The 23,323-nt window shown below is 44.6% G+C and overlaps 1 protein-coding gene across 3 annotated transcripts in view; it reads left to right on the forward strand.

The window, feature by feature from the left end:
• The window catches only part of LOC144721221 (dynein axonemal heavy chain 3-like), an 814,808-nt gene that overhangs the window by 487,157 nt on the left and 304,328 nt on the right, over positions 1 to 23,323 (forward strand). For all 3 annotated transcript variants that reach the window (XM_078598660.1, XM_078598658.1, XM_078598659.1), the window contains 2 exons: positions 11,974 to 12,126; positions 19,435 to 19,576. In XM_078598660.1, the coding sequence (XP_078454786.1) occupies positions 11,974 to 12,126; positions 19,435 to 19,576 (295 nt within the window). The remainder of the gene's footprint in view (positions 1 to 11,973; positions 12,127 to 19,434; positions 19,577 to 23,323) is intronic.

The following is a 23,323-nucleotide window of genomic DNA, read 5'->3' on the forward strand; positions in this document are numbered from 1 at the left end:
CGAGGCTGAGGCAACCTCGTGTGTAGATCGAGACGCCCAATTGCCTCCCCCCCCCCTCGATTATTATCGTCAATGGCAGGGAATTGAACCAGAGTCAGTGGGCTTACAGCGCAGAAAGTTAAACAACCACACAAAGACAACAATCCCCCCCCCCCCCCCGTTGTAGCCTTAACAGACTGTTGGGGCAAGTGCTGTTAGCGAGTAGCACCTATGAAGGCCGGCACGGCACACGAGGGGGTGGGTGGCGAGCACCACTCCCGGTCGCCTTTGTCTCCCCAGTGGCGATATTTACCTACCGCAGGGTTTGTTACGCAGCGCGCTGACCGCTGCGCCACCGCTCCTCCTAATCCACACACACACACGCGCGCTCTCACAAACGCGCGCAGCACGCACACACACAACCCACACGTACTTGGAGTTGGTAGCGCAGAGAAAAAAATGCATCCAAGTGTTTGCCAGCAATGCAACATCCCCCCTTGCACGACTCTCACCCGCCCTCCCCATCCCTTGCTCCATCTCTGCTAACCTCCCTTCCCTCCGTCTGTCCCTCCTCCTCCTCCTCTGCTGCCCACCCTCCCCTCGCAGCCCCCTGCTCCCTGCCTGTGTTTACTCCCATTATTCGAGGACAGTAATTGGGTTTTCAGCGGGCAGGCGCCGTGTGCCGGTGTTCTCCTGCTCCCTCTCTCTCACTCTCTCTCACTGCCTGCTCCCCCCCCCTCTTCTCTCCTCTCCATTCTCCCATCTCATCCTCCCCTCCCTCCTCTCTCGATCTGAGCGCCTGCAAGAATAACAGTTGCGAGCGAGCCAGTTGGGCAGCCACTGCGTTTGCTGAGCGTGGGGCCGGGCTTATAAAGCGCCCGTCTGCAAGATTGCCTTCGTCTGCCGGCCACCCACTTCTCTTTGTCGAGCGGCTTTCGGCTGCGGTTGAAAATAACCGCGGCTCACTCTCACTCAGCCACCCCAACCCAACCATTCTCCCCCCCCCTTGTCGGTCGTGGGTGACTTCGGCTGGCAATTGCCCAGTTGTGGCGGTGGTGGCGGCGGTGGTTAGAGGAGCAGGAGAGGTGAAAAGAAGCAAGGTGACTCTGACTTGGAAGCTAACGTGTGAATAATAAGTGAAACAAAAAATATTCTTCCCTCGTGCCGCAAGCTACGAGGAGAGTTGATGATGCCAGGTAAGAAGAGTTATTTACTTTTTACCCGTGTTTCTTTTTTTAGCTGCACGTGAACACGTGCCTTGTGTGTGTGTGTGTGCGATGGTGCAGCGATTGACACACTTGTGATAGATAGATTTATCATACCTGTGATATCCTAGTTACGTGGGTTGCATTTACCAGTCATGCATGCACATCGACATTAGCAAGGAGTCTGAACATGGCCTCACCTAGATTGTCTCAGTATCAAATGCGCACCTGGTGAAGTGTCTTTAAATGTGTCGGCGGCAGTGAGATGTGGCGTGGTTGTGCAACCACACCACCGCCACACTCGTGTAACCACAACAGTGAGATGTTGCGTGGTGACTACCACACCACCACCAGCACCACACTGGTGTAACCACACACCCCTATCCTTAAGAGTCGCCCTGCTAACAGCCTTGGCGATCCGTGCGGCTAAAATTGATCTCTTTCATCGCTGTATGTGTTTGTGCACATTGTTAAGCTAGCCACTTGAAGAATTCTTTGAGAGGTATGGTATTTTTTTATGTGATTGGAAATTAGTATGCAAGAGTTAAGCCATATTATGTGAATATAAGCCCGGTTCCCAAATGTAATTTCCCACGTAAATGAAACGGATGGTCTTGTTGTATATGGCTGCGTTTTTTTAAAATATGTGCATGTGATACGGTGTATATGTGTAAGTATATTGGTGACATTTTTACGCAACATAGTAATGAAATCTAGAATAAATACGTATTTAGTCACAATATACATTGCGTGATATATTATTGCTGGACTTACTTATACGTGTGCAGATGCACGAACGCGCGTACGTTTTTGTGAGTGCAACATTTTTGCTAAGTTCACCTCTTGCATAAAAGCAACGGTGCTTTTTTTGACGTAATTGCACCTCCCAGTGCGTACGCCATCAAACTGTGCAGCAGCAGCAGCAGCGACAGCACCTTTCACTCATTTATTTTTTTTGCCGCCGAGCAATTTAGAAAAAAGACCATCTCAGCTCAAGGTGGTGCAGTGAACCATTTAGTTGGGCAAAGTCAATCTTAATAATGACACGTACGAAGTGCCGCTCCACAAATATTTCATCAGCGTTTCCTCCAGTCTTTTTTTTTGACACTCTGCGGCACGTTTTGGAGGCACCCCGATTGTAAATCCAGCGCTTTTACAGGCCAAGGTTTTGTCCTGTTAGACTCTCGTAACCTGTTCGGCTGAAAGGTGGTCCAGAGATGGCACTTCAGAAAGTGGTTTAATGAGGTATCGGTGTGGACTTTTGAAGGTTATCCTGGCATCTGCATGGGTGTTCTACTGCACGATAAACGCACCTTTTAAAGGGAATTTGCCAAACAATGCATGAGACCCTGGGAAAAAAAAAACAATATTACATTCTGATGTTTCGAAATAAAAATAACCGATTTTTGTTTAATATTGAAAGATAGATAATATTTTTTTAAATCTATGTTTCAATATACATAGAATGAAAAAACTCAACAAATGCATTAAAATATGGCCTTAAAATGAAAACTATATAATATGCGACGTTCCAGACAATGCCCTTTCCTCATCACGCCTGCATCATATATGACATTTTAAAGAAAGCTTTTCTGTTCAGGTCTCTCAAATCCCATATTTGAAAATAACATTGAACAATTGTCTTTGTTCCAGTGCCTAAATCCCGACTGTTCTAATCGCATGCACCAAAAGAAAATGTTTAAGTAAAGGAACTGTATTGACAACCGTATACAAGCACTGCTCTGAATATGGGGCACTTTCTAAAATATGAGCCTTTTGTGTATTCTTCTGTTGTGGCATATTACAAAGATTCCATAATTTGTTTGTTTCAACCAAACTATCAACTATTCAATAATTAGCTGCAGTATCTCATATCACGCCTTGCAATATATAATGTATCACCTCAATTATATCTCGCGTCAGTTTAAGCAAAACATATGATTCTACGTCTAAATTTTGGAGTCGTATACAGTCGTAGGTTTTGCAGCAAATTTTTTTGCCGCAGTATTCTTTTTTTCTTTCGTGCCGTCTGCGTTTGCAGTGTGTGTTTTGCCAACAGTGTAACACTCTTATCCCAAATGCGCCACATTCATTCAATTAGTGTTGTTTCGGTGGAGGAATTTGCTTCAAGATATTTTGCCAACTTTGGAAAAATGGCTACAGTGGGATTTAACGACACGGAGATGATGCCCGCGTTGATGATGATGTCGGTGTAGCAACACCATTGATCTTACTGCCAAGAGGGCCACGTACAACAGCTGACCCAAAGAAGCAATAAGCCAGCTTTGAAGAATTGCGAAGAAAGCACTTAAATGTAACATTTTGACAAAATAATTAAAAGGAAACAACAAAATGTGCAATACTTTTATTTTCTGGTTTGATGATAAGCCTTACAAATTTAATCTGTAGGTGATGTCTGACATCGTAAACTACAGTAATTGGTTACCACTTCATCATCGCGCCTTCTTGTTTTTAAAACCTTCACTTAATAAAGGATAGGAGTATGCTTCGGCTAGAGCCAACAACGTGTGTTTTATGTTATTTATTTTATTTGGTTACTTTTGGCATGCCAGATTTCGGCAAACCCCAGTGCATGATGAATCGCCACAGCGAAAGTCTTGTCATCTCGATAGCGCCGTAGGACGGCGTTTTACCCGATAGTTCTGTTTGTGAATATTCTACAACAACAAAAAGATGCCCATCGCTGCTTTGGGAGCTGAATTGATGTGCTTTTCTGTGCCGATTAGGCAATTTTACGTCTGCAAATGGTTGCGGAAAAAATTATGCAGAAAAATCATACAACCACAAATGTGTTCTCGAAAAGAGGAAAAAGATTTGAATACCACTGGTTCCTCTCACAACATAGAAGGCCAGTATTACATATATTTTACCTAATCTACTCCAAGTTCCTCTTTTTATCATGCACTAGATGGTTAGTCATTCTATACAGATATATTTATACCAAGAATTTAACCGTTTTTTAGATGAAGAGGAGGAAGTTTCGTTTGTCATGCTTGATATACATTAAACCCTGTCCTTCACAAAATGAAAAACAAGGAAACACCCTGAACCAGATGGTCTAACTAGGGATGTCATCATTTGGAAGTATAATAGCGGCCTCAATACCTTTCAGATTCCAAACATGTGATAATAGTTCCTTGAAAAATGATTAAAAAATAAAACGCTTCTTGCATGTATATGCATTGTTCCACGCATCTTATTGGGAACACGATAATTATCGATTATTTGTAGGCCAACCGACCGCACGGGCAAGCCAGATTTTAGCACGGTTTCTCTCCACCATCAATCACATTCACCTACAGACGATCAGCTTTGGAAAAAAACATATACAAACTAATGTGTGCCAGGTACCGTTATGCTTATACTCTTTTTTGTCGAAAATAAAACGCATTCGAAGGTATTCAAGCTCTCGTAATCCAAAGGCCTCTGAAAAATCCTATTCAGAAGCAATACTAACCACGTACAGTGATATTGGATGAAGGCAGTAACGCTGCAGAAGAGGTGACAGATGAGAAGGCTCCACTTTTATCAACGTTATTCACAGGGACCATAGAAGATGTTTTTTTTTACCCCATCTAAAGATTGAATTTGAGAAATAAAGGCATAAAGACAATGGAAAAAATATTAACAATCTCGAATTGGTGGATGCCACAGTCTTTATACCAACCAATGTAAATGAATGATGGGCATTATCATTCGACCCTAAGAATCATACTGGTGATTTATTCTGGCTCTGAGTTGTTGACATGAATAGAGACCTTTAAGAATCTCACATGTGCCTTAGCCTGGCCGCCTGAGCCTCTGATAGAGACACTTGAGCCCTGAGAATTCTAAATGCACCTTGCGCTATTCTTCGCAGCGACTGCACCTGCCCTGAGTTCACGCTCCGAACACACACAGCGCACGCTCTTCGAGGCCACGGTGCTGTATAACAGGATGCTATCGCATCGTTTGATGTATATATGCAGGTACGTTGTGTGTGTGTGTCCGCTCATGTGTATTTACTTACTATATATGCTCTATACATTACTCGACATTGGCCGTGAAATGTAATGGCTTCCCAACCCGAGACCTCACCTCCCTGCACCAAACCTCTCATTTGCATCTTTATGTGACTGTATTCTTCAGCGAGCACGTTTGACTCCGAAGATCTGATTATAGGCAATGATGGACGAATGGACAGACAGCCTATAATTTGTATATGTATGCATATGTGCGAAATATGTGTGAGTGTGTGTATATATGTCCAGAGTGTACTAAGATTGTGGTGTTGTATTTACACTATAAACATTCACATTTCATTGGATGTAAAATATATGATTGAACAATTTAACAAAAATATATTTTAAAATCCCAGTTGCCTTCTGTTAGTATCATCAAAGGTACATTAATCTGATGTTTTTTTGCCCTATTGTGTCTGTCTCAAACAAATATATATATTTCTTATTTGTTTCAGTGAATTTGGTGTGCTGTACACGACTTTTGGTTTTATAATATAGAAAAGGCGAGCGCGAGCGGGTTTGCACAAAGATGAAGAATGCCAGTTTGTTGTTTACTGAGGCACGGTTATATTCCTCCGTTTGGGGAGTGGTGATATGAAACGCTCACATAGACTGTGTGGTGTTCGCTCCAACACAAAGATAAGCACCCCCCCTCCCCACCTTTTGGACACTTTGACATACAGGGTGTTTCAAACAGATGGACCCAATTTCAAAGCAGTATATTTCACGATGGCAACATGTTACAATTACACAAAACGTTACAAACGGTTTAATGAGTTATCAAGTTTTACTAACCATTTTATAAATGCTCTATGTGCCCGCCACCTGCTGTATGGACAACATCGAGACGATAGTTGAATTCGTCCCAAACGCCTCAGAGGTGCGTGGTTGCCCTGTGCTCTTCCCCTTACATAAACAGCCTGTTTCCTCAAATTGTCGGTACCAACGACGAATTCTCTTTGACATTGGCGGATCAATGCCAAAACGCCATTGAAACGCACGCTGCACCGCAATAACGGATTCAGTCTTGCTGAACTGCAGAACGCAAAGCGCCTTGTGTTGCGGGGTCACCATCTTCCGAATGACTGAGGCTAGGGGCTGTTTGTGCGCTGGGAGAGGCATCTAGCGCTGATAATTTTAAACTCTGTGCCCCACCCTTTCAAGTGGTAAGAGTTTCATCCATGGGCGGTTCGTGGTTGCAGAGATATAGCGATTTCAAATGGGGTCCATGTTTTTTAAACACCCTGTATTATCGGGGCAAGCGTCGTTAGCCGGCACCAATTAAGGCACAGGGCACGAAGGTGCGGTGCAGTCGGCACCACGCCCGGACACATTTGTCTCCCGAGTTCTGATGATTCCACACAGCTCTCGGTACTCATTTGAGGCTCAGACTGCATCGGGGAGGCCCAGGATGGTTCTGATTTCAATCACCAGCAAAGATAGCCATCCACTGCTGGCAATCGCACTCGGGTCACCGTGTTGGTTGCCCAGTGACTTAAACACTGCCCCAAAGCAGATGCCACAACGCGCGTGCAACTTTCTCGGTGCTGTTTGTAGCGCGTGTTGCGCTGTCATGCCGGAAGGCGCGTGCACCACGTAGCCACGGTACCCTGCTCCTCTCAGCCCTGGTAGAAAACCAGACAGCCTTGTCCTCAGAGGCCCTTGAGGCGAACCAGAGCCCATACTGACACATGAGCTACTGTTATCATCCACAGGCATGAACATATCATGGCTTGAAAGACGTCATCCCTTGCATGCATTCTTTGGAGTATTGAAGTTATGTGCAGGCAAACCCCATATATTATCACTACTGCCGGTAGGAGGAGCAGAGGTGGCTTTGTGATACCATTGTAGAAAGATGACTCTTGGTTTGTTCATCATATATTCATTGTGCAATGATGGAATATGCATGTGCACCCATCCATACCTGCAGACATGTCATGAATGTAACCGATAAAAGCTTAACGCATCATTAACAATGTATTTTATAGACACTTTTGATGTTAAACAAATATTACATTCGCCGCAAATGCAAGGGAGCTTGCCGGTTATTTTTACGTGTTACTTCATTTCCCTTCACAAGACGAAACGCACAACTACTACATTGCATTGACAAAACACAAACGATCGAATTTGCGAATAGTTTACGCGTGAGGGGATGAGATGCGCCAGTATTCGTGAGACGACAGTTCTCGTTTGTCCCAGCCGCGAGTACTTTATTGTTTAAAAGACATCGTGGCGGGAAACGCGGGAGTTGATCGAGAGAAGCGTCTCCACTCTCCGGGCGTCTGCCAGACACGGGATGCCTGCAGCGGTATACAATTGCATCTGTGCTTTATGGCTTTTTATTCCTATGTGATTGCTTCTGTAACCTCGCGTAGGGGTGAAAGCCATGGAACACGGTGCAAATTCTCTATCCCGAGACCCGCACAAGAGGAATTACGGGCAATAAGTGAAGACAATGGGGGGGGGGGGGCTCTGATGAAGATTTTCCAGATGACCGGATACAGATAATGAGGGTGAAGATCAGTAGCTGCTGTGTTAAAACTGATTGTGTAATCTTTGTGGAGAGAACATCAGAGCCCCGGGGGGTGGGGTTGTGTGTGTGTGGGGGGGGCATCGCATCGTATGTACGTTGAACTTCTTTCTCGCCGTACGTAGCCGACGGTGGTAATCATCGCATCTGCACGCTGGAGCGCACAGTGGCGCAGAAGTAAATTCCAAACTTGAGCGTTCCCCCCTCTCCCAGCTTGTAACAAAGGAGCCACATTGGCAGCTTTGTGAGTGATTTTAACTCAGTAATCCCCCCCCCCCCCCATTTTGTGCAAGAGCGCTTAAGTGTGGTCACCACATCTACGCCTCTATATAAGGAACGAAACGCGTGGACTTCTCCACGAATCTGGCTGTCGCCTGATGAAGCCAGTTGTAATTACTGGCGAAACGTCGTACTCCGATTGTAAATGTTGTGGCTTGGCTCTCCAACACACCGGTGTGCTGTACTAGTGACGAATTGGCATGTTCGGTTTACGTGACAACCCTTACTAGTTGGCTGTGTCGGGTGGTGGCGGGTTTTAGCGACACATTTACATATTTATGCGATCTAACCCAAAAAAACTTCTATTATGTTTGCGAGTGATGTCGGACCGCTGGAACTTCGGGCTTTGCGAATAATGGCAGTGCGGCTGCACATTGCCGGCCGAGGCAAACGCCCTTAATGCTTCGACTTATCTCTCTTGCATTGAGGAGTGTTACTGCCGACAGACATTACCTGGAATTCTAAATGTCACTCGTGTCGCTAATTCTCATCTGTTTCTGTCGGTGGGACATCCCTGTGGTCTAAATTGACGCAAGGTCACAGCCATGGATCATCGTGACGCAATGAAGGTTCTGGTAACGATGCAAAGGGAGACCGCCAGGACTTGGAGCCGTGTTTACTCACGATTAGAATTGTAATAATGGTGTTAATGGTGCATTTCTTCATAATGTGAAACTTGACCCATTACACTTATCGGATAGTCAATGAAGCCTGTTCAAATCAGAAATTGGCAGCCTATTCCAGTCTAATGAATGGAATCCTAATGAAGGACACAGTCTGCCCCAGTCCTGCGCTGGGCCACACATCGGCAAGCCGCATTGTATTTTGGAGGCAACATTAGACCCACGGTTTCAGTCGCTTCGCAAACATCGGGCATCACTCGGTACAAGATCCAGTCCACTGCGTGTTGATGCAAAAAAAAATTAACGAGCGGCCATAATTCATTGTCGCTGAATCCCGCTCTGCCTCCTTGTAAAAAAAAAAGCTGTTTGCAGCTAAATGGGGTTGGGTCGTATAAAGATATTCCATGAATAAGTGAAAAGTGCTCAGAGGTTGCACACTCATCCCAAAAGTCTACGTGCGGCGCTTTTGAAATACAATCCTTTTCGCTGCATTGATTTGTGAAAATGTAATGTGCGCAAGGCACCAGTATAGCATACACACACACGCGTGCGTTTTCAATACCTATCAATAAATAAGCCAGTTCGAATTCAGTGCTTTTGTCTTGTTTGTAAAAAAATATATAAGTTTGCTGTTGGTCCTGATGGCCCTGTCGTAGGAATGTGAATTATTTTTTTCTACACTGGCTCGGAGTTTTAAAAGAGAGAAGGACCATGCAATGCTCTTTTTCTTAGGAGTGACTGACTTTTGAAAAGAAAATAACCTTTTTTGCTCAATTCACCATTAGCAAGAACAACTTCCTACTCAGACCTCTTCATTGCACCGATCTCATTTATCACGTCATCGTAATTGTGCTCTATCCATTACTTGCATTGCCATTTATTCCAAGATTTCTGCACATAGCAATTGCCAAAGGTTTAGAACTCATTTGCAGAAGGGAAACTTGTACTTTCGTAGTTTTTTCATATTTATATTCTCCCATCGCTCAGTCTCATCTGCAGTGTGTAACTAGCTGTGTGACTTGCCGTAGCTGATTGCGGAATGCTGACTTGCCCCTTTTCATTTAAATCGCTCGTAAAGTTATTTCACTTTTCGAATGTGATGAAGAAAAGGAATCTGCAAATTAATGAGTATAGTGGTGGGAGTGTTTTTTTATATATATAAAGTTACCGAATGAAATTACTTTGGGTTTAGTTAATCCACTCTTTAATATGTTAAGGTGAAGTAAAATAAAGTGTAAATTTTCTGCAATGCATTTGCTTGCCAAGAGTGTCATTTGTGTTGCATGCACACAAGGATACAATTGCAATGAGTCCAGGACATTGCTCATATGTATATACACACACAGAAAGGTACATATTTCAGTAAGTTAAATTAGTTAACCTGCAAACTCAACAATGTTAGTGAACATTGCATGAGCAACGGGAGCATGGCTTCATTTTCAAAGTAAATATTTAACTTCCAGATATTACCACTAGATGGCAGATGTATAATATGATCAAATATGGAAAGGCCCTTGCACAGCTACATATAAGAAGAACAACAAGCTACCTGTCTTTTTAACTCTAAGGGTTTACAGGCAAGTAAAGGTATTCAAGGAATAAAACCGAAATATGTTTTTAGATTTGAAGCTTTCGGTGACAGCAAGGATTCATATTCTTAGGTTTTTTCCGTAAAGTCACGTAGGTACATTTTTTTTTTTAATGAATAAAAGTAAAATAATAATATTTTACTTTTCTTAATTTAAATTTTTTACCTACGTGACTTTACCGAAAAAATCTAAGAATACCGAAATATGTTGACAGCCATGGCAACATTTGCACATGGGTAGAGACAAAAATACATTGCTTTGCACATTGATCTGGCTGATTGGCAAATGGACATCTATGACCTGTAAATTACTTTAACATTCAACAGGACCGCACTCTTTCTTCACAAAATTTGTCAATGATTATTAAATTAACTCATCTCACACATACATGTAAATGTTCTGATATGTGATTCATTCCCCATAGCCCGTTGTCCTTAAACAATCAACTGGCTTAACACTTCCATTGTCATCACATTCCCGCATTCTTTTGCAAATCTCAAACATGTTGCACATGAGGCTTGATTAGATCAAGCCCCATTTATGCAATATTGATCAAAATAGCACTGACAATATGTTTACGGAACTATGAAAACTATTTTTTACTGATTTAAGCATTCTAGTATGTGCAAGATCTCTGTCATTTAAGAGAATAAGTTCACGTGGACTTGGCAGTATTTGTCATGGGAAACATATTGGCTGACATTGGTGGCATTCATGTATGCATAAACATATGGAGATATTTGTGATTGAAAACTGTTTTGCATGCACTTCACAGACACAATTCACGCATGTTAAATATGTCTGAACATTTCTTCAATGCCTCCAATGTTTTTGTTGCCTTTAAAACTTTTGCAGGAACTCACGTCTTCACGTGTAGACCGCCTGGCCTTGTTTGATTGAGCACTATTGACCGAGGCAATCTACGTTGTAGAGCCTCTTGCAGCAGGCATCCCAGTAGTATTTATGTAATGGGCCCCATTCTGCTGATGAGACGCACAAAGTCAGAGTCGCTCCAGGAGTTGTCTGATTAAATGAATGCTGCTGGAAAACAAGACCGCAATCGGTGCATTCAGAAGCAGATTGCTTTGGTTATAGATTTTGCTGTCAGATAAACATTTTTTTTACAGACTACCATGAACCTATTGTCGTTCCATACTTTGCAATGAAAAGAAAACAAATGTCAAAATATACCACGAGACTTCACCAAACCCGCACTGACCAACGTGGTGAGCTGTGGTCAAACGACCCTCGTGACTGACACAGCATGGGCTCTCATCCAGGAGTGGAATGGCGAGGCACTGTAAATTATTATTACATTGTACTACCAGACTCATGAATAAAATACAGTCTAGTAGTCAACTCCCAACATGCTACCGTAATCAGTTTTACCTTGAGTAATCCGGCCCCATTCATTATGTTTTTGTAATGCATAAAACAATAATTGTCTGAAAACATCTTCATATATAGAGGACTGCAGAGCATGGGCAATTAATTGTTGGTGGCTCCAGCTTACCGCCAGGCTGTCTTGCAGATTTCCTTTGTTTCCTCAGCGATTGTGTGATGCAATTTGCATGAACGACGCACGGACCAATGTGACGCACGGACCAGAGTGATGCACGGATCACCATGTGATGCACGGATCAAAATGTGACGCACGGATTAATACGATGCAGGGACCAATATAACGCACGGATGAATGTGCGTGAGCTTTCCTGACCCCGCGGTTCGTGCTGCATGCAGGTGGAGCGGGCCATGAAGGCCTCGCTGCAGGAGGTGATGGCCCAGGCAGTGGCCGCGTATCCCGTGTCCCCACGAGCCCAGTGGGTGCTGAGCTGGCCCGGCCAGGTGGTGTTGGCGGGAAGCTGCATCCACTGGACCTCCGATGTCTCCAAGGTACAGCAGAGGCAGCGTGTGCAGAAGCGGAATGTGCGTGCGTTTGACGCAGTCGGCGTGGGAATACTGTGTGGCAATTTGCTGCACGTGCTGTCTGGTGGTGGTGTTATTGTCGTCGGGTCGTACCGCGTGCTGTTCGGCCTGACGTCTTGACGGCGTGCTCCACGCGCCGGGAGCTTCGCGAACTCGGTGACTGAAGAAGCATCGCGGTGCGTGGGGCGAAACTTCGGACGTGCGTGAACGACGGCGCAATACAAACCCAAAAGACGCGTCGACCCTTTTCACGATTGTGTAAAAAAAAAAAAAATTTGCGTCGTGATGGATCTTCTTTCACTTTCGAAAATCCCATGACATGGATATTTTGTGAGTAATTAAATACATTAACCGGTTTATCAGTCCACCTCACGTAATTATGTTCTAGTCCATCAGTCTAATATGGTCGACCAGCATTTGTTTAATCAGACAACATTAGACTGGTTCCAACCTTCAGGGTAGCGTCATCAGAACGAGGCTATTTACCCTTTGCTCATTTACACAAATCTAGCCGGGTGATATTGATCTGGATAGGCGGCTCGACTTTAAAATAATATCGTTTTACGTCGAGAGGAGAACGTCGATTTATTTGTTACACGTGAAAATTGGGTTTATTAACTTGATAAAAGGCATAATTATTGACTCAGAGCATGAAACTGAATTACTTGGATACATGACGTACAGTGCGCCCTTCATTAATGGGAATGTTTGGCAGCAAGTGGACAACTTTTTGCCAATGAGCATTTGTTGTGGCTAATTAAGCTTCATATATATAAAAAAAAACGCTTCTGATCAATCGCAGAGGACATGGGCAAGGTTGAGGGCAACGGATGGGGAAGAGCGCATGGCTAGAATATACAATTTTATTTTTAATATGCAATTTTATTGAGGGACTCTGTGGTGTTGTCTTGGTTTTTGTCTGGGACTGTTTTTGCCGTTGTTTTGCTGCCTTGCCCATGCTTGGTATTTGGTGTACTCAGGAAATTTTAACTCGTACACTTCATCTGTTTTACGTATTTATTGTAATGATTTTCTTTCCTTTCCTATACTTTGCACTCGGATTGTGTTTTTTTGCCTTGTTTGTTTTAACTTTTTGACCCGTCCCTAACTGCTGGACATCGGTGAAAAAGATCTGCATAGCTCATCGGATTTTTCCAGTGTGAATAAAATATTCTGATTCTGAGGAGAGAAGAGGTGGCTGGCTCCCTTCACCGTGAGAAGTAGCAGTGAAGCTTGGGAAGACGGTCGTGAAAATTATCTCATCGCGGTCGTCCTAACCTGCAGCGCGCAAGCGGCGACGTTCTCGCATTTCATTCGTCGGTCTCGTTGTGATTGACCCCGCCCTCGTGAGCATCCGTTTGCGTGACTTCTCACGTTGCGAGGCCTGCTCTAGTCAGAGCCAGCTATTTCAAATGCATCGACTCGCCATAAAAACGAATCACGGTCTGAAAAGCGGAAAAAATGTTTCTTTTAAATGTAGCCAATCGATTTTTTTTATTATTTAGTTGTACGTTTTACGATGTATCGCTTTTTATTATATATATATTTTTAAATAATTCCTGTTCGAAGTTTTATTAAAATCTATTCACGCACTATAAACTTTGTACATTAATAGTGCATTTCGCCAAGGGACAGAATATATAGAGATAGATGCGTAGACGTAGTGCTGGTGTTTGCTTATGTTGATGATAGATAATTTATCGTAACCCGTACTTAAATGTGAATGCTTGGGAGGTTCCATGAACAATACTTTTCAAATGACTCGCACCTGGAAAGAAAGAGTTCGTACCCTGGTTGAGGTTCAGCTTTCCCCCATTATCCCATAATTCCTAGAGTATATGATCTCACCAGTGGTCGTTGTATGTAGATATAGATAAATACAAATAGTGATCATTTGAAGCCCTTAGTCTCAGTAAACAGCCCTTTGTATGCACGATAAAAAAATATTTTCATACGTTCGTGACAGCATTTTTGACCCGTTTTTTCTATTTGTTTTTAAGCACTCTTGCTTATCCGTGGGTTTCATCCTCATAATCAGTCGTTTTTGTTCTCGTTGGCTTGCACATTCCCACTCTGCGTTGTCCTGCGTGCAGCCACGTAGTAGCCGCTCGCCCCCGTTTCACCTCTTGGGATGAACGCCACTTTTGTTCTTGAGCAGCGCGTCTCCAGCTGCAACGGTGAAAGTTTTTTGTTGTTCACCATCTCATCAAGGCGACACTCGATGATGCCGGCCGCAATAGCTGCCTCCACAACCTCAGCGTATTTGGGACCCGGTGCTGCCCTCGTTCAGCTGCCACCACAGCGAACGGTCTTGGGCTGTGGTCCTCGTAACAGAGCTGCTGGGCTCACTGGGTCCTTACCAGCTGAGCTAATGAAGTCTGAGTCAAGTGTCTGAACCCACTGCTGAATGAAAGGCCTTACCACATGTTGGGTATGAGGGTTGTGTGACCGCTCCTCTCACCATGCCGGTCAGTGTGGTGGTTGGTGACTGTGGGAAGCCCAGAACCAGTATAGACATAACGTTCCACTGATGTCAGCCGTGGCCAGGAATTGGACTCGGATTGCCTTGTTCACAGGGCGGCGCTCCAACCCAGATGTATAGATAGATGACCTTTAGATAAATCAGATGAGATCCCACACGTAGGCTAAGACTGCCATAGATATACGAATTTGCTAAATTGGCTCTCAGCCCTGAGCCAACATGAACTGACATTCAAGCCATTAAACGGTAGATATTTTGGGATTGATGTTCAACCAGGAGCGTCTTATTCTCATCACGTTGAGAGGTGGTGGCTATTATATTTTATTTTATATAGCATCATTCATGCTAATAGCATCCTATAACGCCATACATTAATTACATATGAGGACTTAATCCCATCATTTACAGCCATTACCGAGCAAATGAAAATCCGGCTACCAAGCAAAGTAAAAAATGAACAAACAAATTAAGAAATGGCACCAAAACAAAAACCACAAACAACAAAATGTGTACTATTTGGTTATTTCGGTAAAGTCACGTAGCTAGAAAAAATGCTGAAATGGGTTATTTTTTCTTGCTGTGGTGTTCCCACCTGATGAGAATTGCTTGTGTTGCGATCGAAACGTCGTGATTTGTTTTATTGAATTTTAAATTATTTCTACCTACGTGACTTTACCGAAAGAACCAAAGAGTATGGATTCCTGCAGTCACGAAAGCTCCAAATCAAAACAAAAAAAATTATCAATGCTGAGGCAGAGATCTGTAGTCCAGCACTGTGGAGACAGCGAGTGTTGGTGGATCACACACACACAGGTGCCATACCCTGGTTCGCCAGGAGAAGGCGGTACAGCAAGTGGACTGATCCCAATCTGCTTCCATCTGTACAGGGATAGAGTGTTGCCCCCTCGCATGCGTGGGTTTTTCTCCGCATGCTCCATTTCCCACCCACTTGTACAAATACGCTCATCATTAATTTGGCCAATGAGGCAGGACCCTCCTGAAAAAGAGTCCTATGACTCAGTGTAGCATATGTGGATAAGTAAGTAATTAAATAAAAGCATTTCATCGGTGCATGACTTAGTAAACCAAATGTGAAAGGCAGTAGCCATTCACGACACACACCGCTTCGTTGCTGCAATTTGATTTTGCGGCTCGCAACGTTCCTCGTGTGAGCTGAGATTCCCCGAAGGAGCACATTTTTATTTCTGTTGAGCATTACGGCGCTTGATGATGTTGCTGTCATTATAATCAGCGGCGGCACTGGTGCTGTCATCGCCATTTATTTGAAAAGGGTTGTATTGCTCGGTAACGTACATTTTTCAACCGGCGTCGAAAAACAAATCCATTCAAGTGTGAGAGCACAAGCAAGGCAAGTGATGCTGGCTGATTATCCAGCAGCACAAACGCTGGAGATTATAGATTGCTCGTGGATGGGAGAGGTACAACAGGGCGCCCTTTGTTGAGCGATTGCCGTTGCAGCCGTGTTTGCCTAAGGAGTCGGAGGTCACCCTCTAGCGAGATGAACTTGCGAAGCCAGGCCGTGGCAAGGACATAACATAGATTCCTACACTGATGAGCGCCTCGGTTACATTGGGCAGGCGTGTAGTTGAATGGCCTTCTATTCCCAATGTAGAAAATCACATCTTTACCAATTCAGCAATTTTTGTGATTTTTTTAAATGATAACTTTGCAAATAAACTCTGGTCATTGTCAAGAGAGGCAACTTGTCTACCTGTCCAGCAGCTGAAGCAAGTATCGAGTGGCACTCCTCTCTGCTGTCCCTCAGGAATCCAGGATGACATTGACAATCATCAAGGAGCAAAAATCATCACGCAAACTCTGGTAATCATGCAAAGCGGCTTTTGTCTAGCCATTGAACAAAGACGGTCATCGCATCGCGCGCTGTCAGATGTGCTTCTACGGCCATCTGGAACGCTCTTCTTTCCGATATCAGGAAGCCATTGAAGCTATACACTTTTAAATCATCTAGATTGAAATTAATTTCTTTAGAACTGCTTTTTTTCTTTAGTTTGTTGTCCTTCCCCCAAACCTCCCATTAGCACCGTTGGCTACGTACGATGTAAAATAAGTTCTACATACATACAGCTGCTCTGCTGGGTCTCCGTGCTGCTCCGCAGATTGGCATGGGAGATACGACGCTGCTGCGTCGTAGCCGCTTGCACCATTTCACCGCTTGGGATGAAAGCTGCTTTCGTTCTTGAGCAGTGCGTCTCCAGATGCACAGTGCAAGTTTTTTGTCCACCATCTCGCGTGCCCGCTTTGATGGCGCGGTGCCAGCCATTCGAGGTTTGAATCGGGCACGTCTCGTCTGAGATGTGTAGCTTCTGTTTCCGGGAGTCCTTGAAGCATGTCATCTGGCTTCCTGGCTGGATGTTACCGGATCTTAGCTCGCAGTATAGGACTTGTTAGGGGAGGCGGCACCGATTAGCACGGTTGGCTACGTACGTTGCGAAAGCAGTTTAACGTACATTCGTACAAGAATCCGAATGACGTGGCTGCTCCATCTTCGGCTGGGCGCAAATCAGGCGACCCTCGATGATGCCAAACAAGCCAGCTGCCACCAGAAGCTCAGCATTTGGGGCCCGGTGCTGCCGCTTAATGCCCGATGGTCATCACGGGTGTTGCAGAGCCTCTGAATGCGTCGTTGGCAGCAAGTTGCGTGTGCTCGTCTCCGCTGGCCATCCAGAGCCAATGGTGGAAATGTCACTTTTTTATGGCAGGAGTCGTTTTCTCCTCAGTACAGCCACTGTCCAAAACACGGTAGAAATGGCTTCTACCCCAGGGGGGGAAAGGAGCCGGTTAACGCCTGGGTGGGATTTGAATTTGCGATTGCAGAATATGAATATTTATTTTTCCCAATCTTTTCATGTGCGTCATGTCATTTGGAATTTAGTTCAACGCCCATTGAAAGAAACAAAGAGTTTTTCTTTGCCCCAAGATTTGTGAGGGGAAAATGCAAATCAACGTTGAGATCACAGAGCCATTGGTTGAAATTCCACATTGCTATGGCAGGAAATATTCCACCCACAGGACTTTGGCTGAGTTGACTCACAACCTCTTTAATTGTCAGCTGGGTGCTCTATTCACAGCGCTCACCCACAGTGTATGCGTCTGTGTCACAGGCCGACAAAAACACCGTCGGATGCTCTTGAAAAACAACGCCGCTTCGCTGCAAACGCTGTTGTGCAAAACGTTCAATGAATTTCAGCCTCACGGAATCGGCTAAATTGCTGTAATGAAACGTAATGAAAACATGTTGGTGACGTTTAATGCTAATAGTTAAGCCTCGGGCATCTTGTATGATGTCTTATTCTCACAGGCTGTTGCCTGCGTTGGTTTCAATGGTTCTCACTCTGAACGTTTTTTTAATAAGAAGGGAGGAAAAATAAATAAAAATGAAATTGTACTGAGGTTTTTGTGCGAACATGGCTGAGGCATGCAGGCTGTGGGTTTCCATCCTGGGATAATGTTCCACTCATAATAATTACAGCCCTGGGTTTTCATTGAACATTCAATACATTTCTCTTAGAGCACTGATGTAATCTCGCCCAAACAACCGAAGGCCCAAACGTCATATATTTTCTCATTACCCTTAACAAGCCCAAAATGCCTTTATCATGTTTTGACAATCGTAATGATGGTAATATAATATTCAGTGTGGCATATGATTGAAATAAAATTTTAATTAACCACTGTGCTGTATCATTAAAGTCTGACGAAGTGTGTTGAATTCAAAATATTTTGAAGGGCGCGGTGGCGCTTTACTTCGGTGACTTTGAGGCAGGGTTAGTGGATCACGCAGGGTGACGGCATGTTTGAATACCACGTGCTGGTCATCTAGAGTCCTCTCTGAGGCCCAGAATCAAATAGATAACTTGTAGCCTTTGGGGTTTTCTCGTTTGTCATTGATGCTTAACGCTGACACCAGACCTTGCACCACCTGGCGGAATTATTGCCGAATATCCGACTTGCATGGGGTCTACGGTATTGGTGGATGTGCTCACCGGACGGATATGTGAACGTCTGTAGAGTACGGGAGTCAAGCTATGCACAGATCGGTTACAGGACAGAAATAAAGCGCAAACAGATTTAAACATGGGACGATGCTTCACTGCACTTTAGAAGTAAGCGAATGAATGTGAGATTAAGAATGCATTGCTGTGTCCGTGGAAAGGTCAAAACTGTGAACATCTATAGAGAATGACTCTTACACCACGGCCATAAAACTTGCTAGGTGCGGACAGTCACATTGAATATATGATGGTCGTATATTTTTATACGACATTGTAATAATGATAATAATTATACATTTAAAGAACACGCTTGTCGAAACGTTTCCCGGTATGCTGTGCAGCTGCGAGGTAACAGGTGAGTCACGCCGTACTCATAGTCGTCGTTAATTCCATAAAGCGTTCTCACCGCTGGGCCGGGCAGCTTTGCCTAAACTATTAAACATTTTTTTTTACCAGGTAAAACACACTGAGCTGTGTAGTTATTATGCAGAAGCGACCCGGCCACAAATGATAGCTCAACGAAGTGGCTTATCGTGTGGAAATGTATAGCAGCCAAATGCTCTAAACGTGCGTTGGTTTAGATTTTTAAATGAGGGGGTAAACCGGAGGACCCAGAGAAACGCAAACTCCAAATATACAACAGGCGTCATGGTCGGGATCGCAATCGAACCCGCGGCCCTCCTGTCTACGTGGCGAGGTATTTAACATCTCGCCACCATGGCGCCTCATCGGGGGTGTCCCCGTTTGTGCATCCCACAGGCCATGGAGCGGCCCGGGGGCCTGCTCGCCTATCTGGAGCAGAGCGGCAAGCAAATCGAGGAGGTGGTGGGGATGGTGCGTGGGAAGCTCTCGAAGATGGCTCGCATCACGCTGGGAGCTCTGATTACCGTCGACGTGCACGGTAATCCCTCGCCGCGCGCGCTCGCATTGCGCCGGTGGCCCGGCGAGCGCAGCCGGGCGCTGCGAGTGTGCGCCATTCCACGCCGCGCGCATCGGCAAGGGAACGTTTTCTTTTTTCGGTCCTCGATTTAATTAGCGTCGACGATTGTATTGAATGTGCCATATGCGGAAGATATAAGTATACATGCTACATTAATTCGGTGCACGTCTAGATTACGTTATACCCGCTGCATGGTGCGCGTAGTTAGTGTGTTCGACTTACAATCAGCCTTGAGTCTATACATGTTTGAGTCTGCACGGCCGTGTAAAAGGGTAATGGTGCAGCCCAGTAATTTCCTGCTAACGACACCGCCAGCAGAAGGGCTTTCACTAGAGGGCTCAAGGGAGGTAATTTTGGCCTACTCTTCCGCGCTGGTCAGACGTCTTGGAAGAGGTGGGAGTCCCCACACTTTACCCCGCCACACGTGACATGTCTGTGGTGCACCCATTTATACAGCTGGGTGGACTGAGGCAGGGGAATTTCGTAAACTTGCACCATCGTTTCATCTGAACCGGTGACCTCTAGATGGCAATTCTGGTGTGCTTACCATTACACCGAGTCTTTTGTTTGGCTCAGCGGTTCTCAAATTCTAAATTGTGTTCACCATCATAATATTATGCAGGGATATTATTTTTTGCGAGGGATTGTAAGGGCAATGTTGATCTCGATTGTGCTGTTGGCGTCGTTAATGAGGTGGTCTTAGTTCTGGAACTCCCTCAAGTCAGTACAAGCTCACATGATGTCTGAGAATGGTCCCAGTAGATATACAGCACGGGACTGCTTTTGGAGTTATTCAATAGGTCTCACAAAAAAAATCTGGCCAGGTGGCATGGTAGCTAGAGCTCTTCACTTCGTCAGAAGATTTTAGTTCAAATTGCAATGGGGGATATTATTGAGCCTATCACCCTTCAGGGTTCATATAGTGAGTACCACATTGCAGGGAAGTCAGCAATGCGTGTTTAGTCACAAACAAATTATGACTTTGACTTAACATTAAATTAGTTATTAAATATAAAATAATAATTTAAATAAATTCGACCCCGTCACTAAATTATGTCAACAGTGGATTCGTCAGGCTGTAGTGCTTGTATTTACAGTACTTTGCAAATCCACTGCTGTATGAATACCTTCCTGTGCCATGTTGTCTTGTAGAGCTATTTGACCATACTTTACCACGCTGGTCAATGCAGCTTGGTCAAAAAGTGTGGCCCGGGACTGGTCAGTGCATCACTCACAACCGACATTAGCCATGGCCGGGAATCGAACTGAGGTGGTCAGTTTTTATCGTGCAGTGGTTGTCACACTGCCACTCCCCCCCCCCCACGCCTATATTGCTTTACATTTTTGCAATCATTGCAAGTGGATAAAACAACCTCTCACATTTCTTCATGCAGTGTGATACCGGAGCTCAGCAAGTAATGGCACGTATTTCTTTGGGAGCAGTTTGTTTGCTTATGATTAATGAATAAATAAATGTGTGAAGACGTATGTGTAAAGGGAGGTCACTCGCATTTCCAGAAGGCTCCGCTGCACTCAATTTTGGATGCACCCTGCAAGAAATTGCATTCATAATTCATTTTTGGGTCGGATTGCGTCGGGTGGAGGGGGGTTTGTGACACACATTTGTGTGTCACAAACCCCCCTCCACCCGACACAGACAATGAATACATCTGTTACGTGAACACACGTGCCAATGTAATACTTCTCCTCGGCACACAATCGGGTGCGGACTTGTCGCTGGTAGTTACAAGCGGCGTCATCATCGGGCAGATGCGGAAAATTTTAAAATGTCCTCCAGTCTTAGGCCTTGAATAGGCGGTGTGATGCATTATTCTTTCGGTAAAGTCACGTAGATAGATTCAAAGAAAAATAATGTGAATTCCTGCAGTCACGAAAGCTTTAAGTCAAGATTTTGGTGTGATGTCATCAATGTAGCGGAACGTTCAATGTGGATTGCTCTCCCAGCAGGCACACCGGTGGTGCTAAAGCAGACATTAATTGCCACGTTTGTTCTCATAACAACGTTATTCATTGGCTGTCTCGGGTGGAGGAGGGTGTAACGACACACATTTTACTAACGCGGCCTGACCCAAAAATCAGTTATTCAATCGTAATATCAGTTCCGAAAGCCCACGTGTTAAAAATTTATTTCATGCGTGTTATTTTCTTCACAACTGAGTACAAAACAATTCAACGTCATTAAAGAAGTCATGTTTAAATCAGTGAACTACCCAAAAATGTGTAGCTTAAAATGTAATAACAGTTATTGGTGGCAGAGCAGTGGAGCAGTGGTTAGCACACTGCACTGTGAATCTGATGGCCCGAGTTTGAGTACCAGGGCATGGCTAACACCATTGTGAGTTATATTTTAACCAGTCCTGGGCTCTCTTCTTAACCAACTCATATTGACCAGCATGGTGACGTATGATCAAACAACCACCGTGACGAAAATGTAATGGGGAGGCCTTCATGCAGCAGTTAATTGACAAGGGTCTGAAAATATGTTTTATTGGTAACTAAATGTGTCAAGTTCATTTCAAAGTGTTTCTGCTCATGCATGTGGTGGTGTTGGTGTTCACCTTCGTTTGTGGCAGAAATTCCATATTCCTATGACAGGGACCAGTAAGTCTCCATAACAAAGTGGCACTCGTTTTATTAACCCCAAACAGATAATTGGTTGTTGATCCATGACCCAGATTTGAACTCGTGACCTTCCAGTTGTGTATCAAGTGCTTTATCCGTTATGCCAACCTGCTCCATGAATACACTGAATGATTCTCAATGGGTTATCACCAATTGTGTATATATACTTGTATAAATAACATGAATATTCATCAGCTTCAGCATTTATCTTGATTTTAGAAGATTACAGCTGGTGAGCTACCTGCACTCTGGTTAATAACTGCATTATACAAAAGTAGTGAGTCACTTCGGATCCACTATTTAGGAGGCAACAACGTTTATTCTACACTACATAATACCATTACACACGGAACTACAATACACCTGTCTCTTACACTCGTTACATGCGGGACTATAACACGCCTATCTCTTGCGCACACTGGGTAACTCTAACCGGGTCAGAACCGCCAACGTGATATCTGACCCACGACGCCGGAGATGGAGACAAAGGCGTAGCACTTGGGTTCCACTTCACCTGCAGACAGCCCCGATATGCAATCGGGGCTTCTCTTTTATCCCTCTCGCCATGGCCTGGCTCCACCCTCAGCCACGCCCCCCTCTGGAACATTCCCGAAGGTTCCAGACGACCTTGCACGTGCCACCTGCCCGGCTCCGCCCTTAACCACGCCCCCTTTAGGAACTCTCTAGAAGATTCCCGGCTACACTTTCCGTGTCCCCTCGGTCACCTTTCCCCAACCACCCATCACGTGCTTCACCCGATGTGGCAATGACTCGCTGCGCTGGAGGAGTGGCTGCTATTCCCTACTCTGTCGGTAGGACTCATCAGCCCCTCTCTCTGCGAGCACCCGATACCACGCCCCTAGTGACCGACTGTATGGTACTTCACGGTGTGCTAGCCTCTTGCACCCATATTCCCTTGTTTTACAGCACTTCGCGCTACGTGCCGTAGTGACGAATTTTACACCACTACACATATAACATATGCAGTGTGTTTACTCTGTTGAATGGGTCCATGTTAGTTCCACTGCCCAGGTTAACTGTTATATATTTATTTTCCCTAAATTT

The sequence above is a fragment of the Lampetra planeri genome, chromosome 11 (genome assembly GCF_965212315.1).
Source record: "Lampetra planeri chromosome 11, kcLamPlan1.2.h2, whole genome shotgun sequence".
Taxonomy (NCBI): Eukaryota; Metazoa; Chordata; class Hyperoartia; order Petromyzontiformes; family Petromyzontidae; genus Lampetra; species Lampetra planeri.